The 9,043-nt window shown below is 47.8% G+C and overlaps 2 protein-coding genes across 2 annotated transcripts; one reads left to right on the forward strand and one right to left on the reverse strand.

Annotated features, from left to right (window-relative positions):
* The first annotated feature begins 1,000 nt into the window (after nucleotides 1-1,000).
* On the forward strand, nucleotides 1,001-5,754 carry LOC121598664 (chromatin-remodeling complex ATPase chain Iswi). Its single transcript, XM_041925827.1, has 3 exons — nucleotides 1,001-1,188; nucleotides 1,478-4,060; nucleotides 4,169-5,754. Exons 1-3 carry the CDS (start codon nucleotides 1,135-1,137, stop codon nucleotides 4,610-4,612), a joined length of 3,081 nt encoding a protein of 1,026 aa, XP_041781761.1. The 5' UTR covers nucleotides 1,001-1,134; the 3' UTR covers nucleotides 4,613-5,754.
* A 93-nt stretch (nucleotides 5,755-5,847) lies between these two features.
* Nucleotides 5,848-7,928, reverse strand: LOC121598666 (proton-coupled amino acid transporter-like protein CG1139). Its single transcript, XM_041925830.1, has 7 exons — nucleotides 7,694-7,928; nucleotides 7,502-7,564; nucleotides 7,271-7,421; nucleotides 7,088-7,209; nucleotides 6,679-7,005; nucleotides 6,401-6,613; nucleotides 5,848-6,331 (listed from the first exon to the last, which is right to left on the reverse strand). The coding sequence occupies exons 1-7, from the start codon at nucleotides 7,723-7,725 to the stop codon at nucleotides 5,914-5,916; spliced, it is 1,326 nt and encodes a 441-aa protein (XP_041781764.1). The 5' UTR covers nucleotides 7,726-7,928; the 3' UTR covers nucleotides 5,848-5,913.
* Between the last annotated feature and the right edge of the window lie 1,115 nt (nucleotides 7,929-9,043).

A 9,043-nucleotide genomic window follows, 5' to 3' on the forward strand; every position in this document is an offset into this window, starting at 1 on the left:
CGCTAGTGTTTAACGTATATTCATTTGAATATGCGGACAACTTTTAAAGCTCCTTTTATTCGAAATGTCACGTCGGTTTGTCGGTGTTGAAAGTGCCTATTTCCATTCATTTTACTGGTGGTTATTAATATTGTATTAATTTTTTATTGTTTAATATTGTTGCATAGTCAATGTTATAAAAGATATGATTTTAAACCTTATAATGGAAATATGATTAGAAAAGAGCAAATATATGGAAAAACTAAACCATAATGCATTTTTAAAATTATATACAATTCATTAAAATTCCCATTTCTTCATCAAAATAAAAAGACTACAGTCTAAACTAACTGCTATTCTCTGCTGATTATTGAATATGTGCTTATAGTTGGCACGTTTTTTTATACAAAAAAAAGATTTTTTTCTAGGTAAATCATGAGATTTCTGTTTTTTTCGAAAACCGGGTTTCCATATAAACGCATGCTTTTCAATTTAACTATCAACCAAATATCGAACGTTCAACTAAAATGTATTCCAACTAAAAAGCGTTCAACTATTGAATTCTTCCTGTATTGCCTTTGTCATTAAATCAATTTTGAAAAAAAATAAAATTTATTGCATCCAAAGTTATTAAAGTTTTAAAATGAAAAAGTATCACTTTTCATACAAAATGTATGGGATTACCGGGTAAACCGGTCTTAGAGATAAGGGATATCAAAATAAAATATTTTAGAATTTTTGAATAGTTACTTCATCGTGTGCCTTTTATAAGAATTAAAATTTTTAAAAGACAATTGAAAAAATAATTAGCTACCATTTTTTAATAAAAAGTTATATCATTTTGAAAATGAAAATCATACCCGGGTAGCCGGTCGTAGAGCTAATGGTTAACAACAGAAGGTTCAAGGGATACAGCCAGTAGCCCTGTAGCAACAAATTACCAGCCTCGGATTGGATCGGATGTGATGTTCCCGGAGCGGAACGTATCATCCAAATAATCCGCGGGCAGGCCGTCGCTGTTTGCCCATCTGGCAGCACTGATACACACAGCCAGCATTCGCCGCTCTTTTTCTTGAAGTTTGTTCTCTCTCTGCAAGGCATACGAATTTGCGGGGTTTTAAATTGTGTTTACTAGCCGGAAAATAGTTGCAAAAAATGTCCAAAGAGGAGGAAAACGCCGTAGAGGCGACCGATACAAACGAAAACTCGGTAAGTGTGGCGTGGGATGCGGATGATGCAAGTGAAAAACTATTACCGAAAGGTGGTGACAGTGGTGCTGCTGCTGGTAGCCCCCAGATGCAGAGCGCTGAACGCGATTGGGACGCTTGTGCATCTGACAGATCTTGTGTTGGGCAAGCAAGCGTAGCGAAAAAAAGAATGGGGGCCATGCAAAGCTTCCGCAGCGGTTGGCTTGCGTGCCGAAGAGCGAATAATTAACACATCTGCTTCGTTTCATTAATTCTATTCATATTGTTATTATTTTTGACCTATTACATAGAATGAATCCAACTCCGACACCACTTCGTCAAACACAAAGGAACCGGACTACGATGCGACACTGGAAACGGACCGCGGTAAGCGGTTCGAGTTCCTGCTCAAGCAGACGGAAATTTTTGCCCATTTCATGAACTCTGCCCCTAGCAAGAGTAGCCCACCGAAAGCACCGCGGGGCCGCAAGCCGAAGGTGGACAAGAATGCCGATTCCGGTGACCATCGGCACCGCAAGACGGAGCAGGAGGAGGACGAGGAGCTGCTGGCGGAAACGAACCAGAAGGCGAAGACGCAGTTCCGCTTCGAAGAGTCCCCGCCCTACATCAAGGCGGGCGAGATGCGCGACTATCAAATCCGTGGCCTGAATTGGATGATATCGCTGTACGAGAACGGCATCAACGGCATCCTGGCGGACGAGATGGGACTGGGCAAGACGCTGCAGACCATCTCGCTGCTCGGGTATCTCAAGAACATCCGCAACAATCCGGGCCCGCACATTGTGATCGTGCCGAAGTCGACGCTCCAGAACTGGGTGAACGAGTTCGGACGCTGGTGTCCTTCGATTCGGGCAGTTTGCCTGATCGGTGACCAGGAGACGCGTACCGCGTTCATTCGCGACGTGCTGATGCCAGGTGAGTGGGACGTATGCATCACGTCGTACGAGATGTGCATCCGCGAGAAGGCCGTGTTCAAGAAGTTCAACTGGCGCTACATGGTAATCGATGAGGCGCATCGTATCAAGAACGAAAAATCGAAGCTGTCCGAGATTTTGCGCGAGTTCAAAACGGCCAACCGGCTGCTGCTGACCGGTACGCCGCTGCAGAACAATCTGCACGAGCTTTGGGCGCTGCTCAATTTTCTGCTGCCGGACATTTTCAACAGCGCGGACGACTTCGACAGCTGGTTCGATGCGAACCAGTGTATGGGCGATAACTCGCTGATCGAGCGGCTGCATGCCGTGCTGAAGCCGTTCCTGCTCCGCCGCCTGAAGTCGGAGGTGGAGAAGCGGCTGCTGCCCAAGAAGGAGGTAAAAATCTTCGTGGGGCTGTCGAAGATGCAGCGCGAGTGGTACACCAAGATCCTGATGAAGGACATCGACGTGGTGAACGGGGCGGGCAAGGTGGAGAAGATGCGTCTGCAGAACATTCTGATGCAGCTGCGCAAGTGTACCAACCATCCGTACCTGTTCGACGGTGCGGAACCGGGCCCACCGTACACGACCGACTACCATCTGCTGGAGAACGCCGGCAAGATGGTGGTGCTGGACAAACTGCTGCGCAAGCTGCAGGAGCAGGATTCGCGCGTGCTCATCTTCAGCCAGATGACGCGCATGTTGGACATTTTGGAAGATTTTTGCCACTGGCGCGGCTACCAGTACTGTCGGCTCGATGGGCAAACGCCCCACGAGGACCGGTCGAACATGATTGCCGACTACAATGCGGAAAACAGCACCAAGTTTATCTTCATGCTGTCGACGCGTGCCGGTGGGCTGGGCATTAATTTGGCCACCGCCGACGTGGTCATCATCTACGATTCGGACTGGAACCCGCAGATGGATTTGCAGGCGATGGACCGCGCGCATCGTATCGGGCAGAAGAAGCAGGTGCGCGTGTTCCGTCTCATCACGGAGAACACGGTGGAGGAGAAGATTGTGGAGCGGGCGGAGGTGAAGCTGAAGCTCGACAAGCTCGTCATTCAGCAGGGCCGGCTGGTGGACAACAAGACGACCCAGCTGAACAAGGACGAAATGTTGAACATCATTCGGTTCGGTGCGAATCACGTGTTCCAGTCGCGCGATTCGGAGATTACCGACGAGGACATTGACGCGATCCTGCAGAAGGGCGAAGAGAAGACGCAGGAGCAGAACGAGAAGCTGGACAAGCTGGGGGAGAGCTCGCTGCGCAGCTTCACGCTCGACACGGACAACCTGGAGAATCGGTCGGTGTACCAGTTTGAGGGGGAGGATTACCGCGAGAAGCAGAAGCTGCAAACGCTCGGCTCGTGGATCGAGCCGCCGAAGCGCGAGCGCAAGGCGAACTATGCGGTCGATGCGTACTTCAAGGAGGCGTTGCGCGTGGCTGAACCGAAAGCACCGAAAGCACCCCGCCCACCGAAGCAACCGATCGTGCAGGACTTTCAGTTCTTCCCGCCGAGGCTGTTCGAGCTGCTCGATCAGGAGATTTACCACTATCGCAAGACGGTGAACTACAAGGTGCCGAAAAACTCGGACCTCGGCGCGGAGGCAAACAAGGTGCAGCGGGAGGAGCAGCGCAAAATTGATGAAGCAGAACCGCTGACGGAGGAGGAGCTGGTGGAAAAGGAATCGCTGCTGACGCAGGGCTTCACCAACTGGACGAAGCGAGACTTTAATCAGTTCATCAAGGCGAACGAGAAGTATGGCCGCGATGACATCGAGAACATTGCGCGTGAGGTGGAGGGTAAATCGCCGGACGAGGTGATGGAGTACAGTACGGTGTTCTGGGAGCGTTGCCACGAGCTGCAGGACATCGATCGTATAATGGGCCAGATAGAGCGTGGCGAGGCGAAAATCCAACGGCGTGCCTCGATCAAACGTGCGCTGGACAGTAAGGTGAGGAGACATATCAATTGCAATTGCATATATGTATATGCTGAACGGGTGCTCAAGATTAATAAATTTTCATTTTTTTTGTTTTTCCTTCCCCACTCAATTCCCCAGATGGCAAGATACCGTGCACCATTCCACCAGCTGCGCATTGCGTACGCCAACAACAAGGGCAAAAACTACACCGAGGAGGAGGACCGCTTCCTGGTGTGCATGCTGCACAAGCTGGGCTTCGACAAGGAGAACGTTTACGAGGAGCTGCGGGCGGCGGTCCGGACCGCACCCCAGTTCCGGTTCGATTGGTTCCTGAAGTCGCGTACCGCGCTGGAGCTGCAACGTCGCTGCAACACGCTGATCACGCTGATCGAGCGCGAAAACCAGGAGCTCGAGGAGAAGGAACGGCTGGAGAAGAAGAAGAAAACGGGTGGCGGCAATGCGGCGGCCGGTGGTGGTACCGTTGGAGCCGGCGGTGGTGGTGCGCAAAAGTCGAACCAAAAGCGTAAAGCCGAAACGACGCCCGCGGCCAATGACAAGAACAAAAAGAAGAAGAAAACATAAGTGTAGCATACGACAACTACCCGTGCCGCGGCGCTATTCGTGCGGAAGGACGTTAGGTTTATTTTTAAATTAGTATATGTGCATCAGGTAAAAGTGTGCGAATGAGGATGAGAGAACAGCGAGGGAGAGAGCGCGAAAGTCTGAGCGGAAAAACAGGACGAAAGACCGAAGGAAGTGACACATTCCGCATTCAGGATTAGAGTTTTTTGATAATTTGGAATAGCAACAGCGTTTGGAAAGAGAGCGCTGATAGACGCCACACCACTTGCTGGCTCCGATATCCGTGGGTGACAGCTACCAACGTTCGTCATGCTTTCTCCTTAGCCTCAGCGCCACAAACGTCCCCCATGTCCCGTCCCCGTGACACGTATCGATCCTGCGCGGTTCCCTGCGCGAGTGAATAATTCTCCTTAGATCTTAAGTACTGCAGAATTGAACCAGCATGTCAGCGCATCCTCGCTTCTCGGTGTTGTGTGTGAGGTGCGCGCAATGTTTTATTTGATTGACCGGCGTATGGTTTGCGAACGGGAAGTGCAGCACATATTATCTATCTCTCCGTGTGCTGTTTAGTCTTAATCGTGATGAGTTTTCGTACATCTCTATCCCTAGCTCGTAAGTTTTACACTCACACACCCATTAGCTTTACTTTCCGCAATGAGCCCCTAGATCAGGGGTAGCTTGTGCGCGTTTGTATGACAGAAAAACGGTCGTGAAGGGTGCATACTGGTGTGCGATGTAGTGACAAACAAAGCAAGAAAAAAGGAAACCCGCATAGAGAAGGGAAAGACAAAACCTACAATCCAGTATTGATCCAGTTTGCAACTACTGCTACTACTAACTATTGATCCTTCTTGGCGGCACATCAAGCAGCTAAGGTTGATTGTACAATGGTTCCCGTAATTAGAAAAGAAACTACGGCTAGGTGAGATAAAGGCACACACCAGAGCAACCCACACCGGAACGCCCCATCAGCGACTTATGAGGACAGTCAGTTATATCGCTATCGCCAATACTACTTACTCCAATTGCATGTATTTATTCTAAGCTTTCAGTAGAGATTATAACGCACGTAAAGTGACGACGATTGACTGCAGCTTGAGAGGTTGATCGATCGGGATGGCAAATAAACGTAAAGCAATCAATTCGATCGCGAGCGGACTATTGCATAAGTTAGTTTGAAAGAACAGTTCGTAACGCAATTATTCGTTGGTCCTTTTGATTAAGCATAAATGCGTTTGTTAAAGGTACATGAATGAAATATTTATTATTTCACTACATATGTTTTCTTTTCTTGCTGCGCCTTATCCATAGATCTCCACGATATCTTTAATGCTGAAGTACGTCCCAACGACGAGAATGAATAGTCCGAACGCCATCAGGATTACGTTCTTTACCAGCCGCCACCGGAAAACACCGAACGCACCGGGAGTTGACCAACGGAAAACCGTATCCAGTACGATCGGTGTAAGCAGCCCGAGCGTTGCGGAACAGATCGATCCGACCAGCCCAATGAACGGTTCGAGCTCCGGAACACCGAGTGCCAGCCCGGTCATCGCTACCAGGATGCCGAAGCGGATACCAATCTGCGCAATGCTGTGCCGTTCGGCGGGGAAGTAATGTTTCACCTTGCGCCACAGGATGTCCATCGGTACGTAATAGTAGATGCCGAGGGTAAACAGAATGGCAAGGGCAGCCAGTAGCTGGGTGGATACAGCGAGCCTTTCGAAAAAAAGTGCACAATTTATTTCATTAACGTAAACAAACTATTAAATCGTTTTCGTTTCTTACTTCTCCTCGCTCGGTAGATTGAGCGTAACGGATGCACGCGTGCCAGGTCCGTAACGTGCGTAGCCAAAAAATCCGGTCACGTTGTACAGGACGGTGATGAAGCTTAGCACGATGCTGACTACACCCGGGCAAGCCAGGAAGTGCTGCGGGTGCTTCATCTTATTCTCGACCGGGAGGACCACCCCAATGCCTTCCACCGCGTACACAACCGTGCTGAAATAAAGGACGCAAAATATTAGATATTGATGGTGGGGAAGGAACATAATTTTCCCAAATACCCAAAGAACGATGGCAGTGCGGTTATTTCCGGAAACAGCTCCCGATTGGACAGGTCGATCGGTTCGCGGAAGATGTAGTACAGCGTGATACCGAACGTAACCAAGATCAGTGTGTTGGCAAGTGCAGAAAATGGCACCAGATAGCGGAGGTCACGCACCTGCGTAACGAAGATTAGCGGAACAGCGGTCAGCAGAATGTAGATGCGTGTGTCCCAGTCGATGCCGAGCTCATTGTTAATCACGTCCCGCAGGGTTGTCGCAATGAAAAGCAAATAGACGCAAACGGAGAAAAAACTGACGATTAACAGGGAGTAATCGATGTACGCCCTGCGGAAGGAAACGATCGTAGAGAACAGAGATGGTTATTGAAGATGATCTCCGATTAAAATGGTAAGATCTTCCCACTTACTTGGCGGCATTGGCAAATCGTTGAGTAGGTGCTGGACCATGCCGGAACACGCTTTGAGCTGTTTCCGAGAAACCAAGCACCGGCACGCGTGTCCGTTTGCAGGATTTTTGTGACGTTGATACCTAAAACAAGGGAACTTGCAGTAGTAATCTCCCAACGACGTGTGCGTTATTGGCTACCTACCAGCAAATAGACGCAGTGCGCGTATATTAGTCCCACGACCGTGGTGCCGATAACACCAAACACCAGCCCACCGTTGCGGAAAGCGGAAGGCATCGCCAGGATGCCGGTCCCGAGCGATCCTTTGAGCATGTGGATGATTGTGCCATTGGTACTGGTGGTGGGAGAAAATGGTACCGGTAACGGTAAGCAAACAAAACTCCGACTTTTTACTATTTCCACTGTTTTACTTACGAATTTGGTTTCTTTACGCGTCGATGCCGGAATGGTTCGTACTCCTCATCGGAAAGCCCGCCGCTGAAAGATGCGAGAAACAGGAAACCCAACCCGCCTCCCCCGTGGGGAGGTTTGTTTTGATTATCAGTGACGATCTGGATCTGTCAATCCAAGGGTTAGACAAACAGACAAAAAACAAACAATTCCTACTTCGACTCAGCGTCGGTCTTCTGAAGTTCCATTGCTTGTGGCACGTGTTGGCGCTTTCTGCATTCACGGAGCGATCGCCGATCTGAAGTATCGTTTACAATTGTCACGCGTGACGTACGCAAGCACGCACTCAATTCCTCACGCACGCGGATCACGTTTGACAGAACGGTTGACGACGATCAACGTACGCGAACTGCGAGCTACGCCTGCTTGGACGCATCTTGTTCGGATATAGGCGCGATAGGGAAGCGGGAGCGCATGTCGCATTCAAGATAAGGCAATCAACTAAAACTGAGTGAGAATGAAAAAAAAAAAAATAAAACAAAAAAACCCCGACAACGGTACACGATGCCGTGCGATTACAGGAAGCTGTAAGTGTGTGCTTGTTCGATTACCAACTGCTTTAACTGGTCGATGGAAGTATGTATGGTGTAATGTATAATATTGAATTGTTGTACTGTATTAGTGCGTAGCTTGGTGAGCTTTGGTACCGGTTATAGGGGATTTCTTTTTCTTTCCGTTGTGAAACAATTCCAACCATGCTGCTCCATCATCTCTGTCACGTTGTACGATTATCAAGCGAGAGTGTTTGTGCTCATCACTGAACACAATTTGTGCGTAGAATTACTATTCAGAGTTTTTTGGGAAGTGCTCATAAACTTTTCAATATAGTCATATTAAAAAAAAATAATTATTTCAGGACTAGTTCAGGAAAACGATGCCTTATTAGCTCGAGAACCGGAACAGAATCCTTACCAGTTATTGGGTCAGAATGTATTCCGTATCATTTCATGATACGGTACTGGTTTAACAGCAGTTTTTGAAACATGATAGGATCGGAATAGGTTATGAAACCGATTATTGGTACTGCAAAGCAGAAATCTCATTGCGTATGCTCAGGATTTTTTTATTAGTTAAGAAATGCAAAGGTAGTGCTGAGTAAAGTTTAGAAAATGGGAATATTTTGAATCCGTTCACTCCTTGAAAGGAGCGCAACCAGATCCAATCGGTTTTCTGTTCCGAGTGAAACAAAAGTTTGGATATAAAATTTTCAAATCTTGACTAATCATACATACGTAAACTAAAAAGTTTATTTAAAAAACGAAAATCGATTAAAAAAACCCGAAAACAAGAGCTTCAAATAAGGGAGCGTGGTTTCGCTACAATGACAGTTTGATAGTGGAACTTGTGGAATATTATTGGAACGTTGTTCGTAGGAACAATATTTGAAGCAATCATCATCAGAATCTTATGAACGCTTTCCCGTTTCAATGATACTTGGAGTGATCTTTTATGTGAATTGTTGAACACTTATTCGGTATGTCGTTTATAAACACGATTCTTGGACCG

The sequence above is a fragment of the Anopheles merus genome, chromosome 3L (genome assembly GCF_017562075.2).
Source record: "Anopheles merus strain MAF chromosome 3L, AmerM5.1, whole genome shotgun sequence".
NCBI classification, from domain to species: Eukaryota; Metazoa; Arthropoda; class Insecta; order Diptera; family Culicidae; genus Anopheles; species Anopheles merus.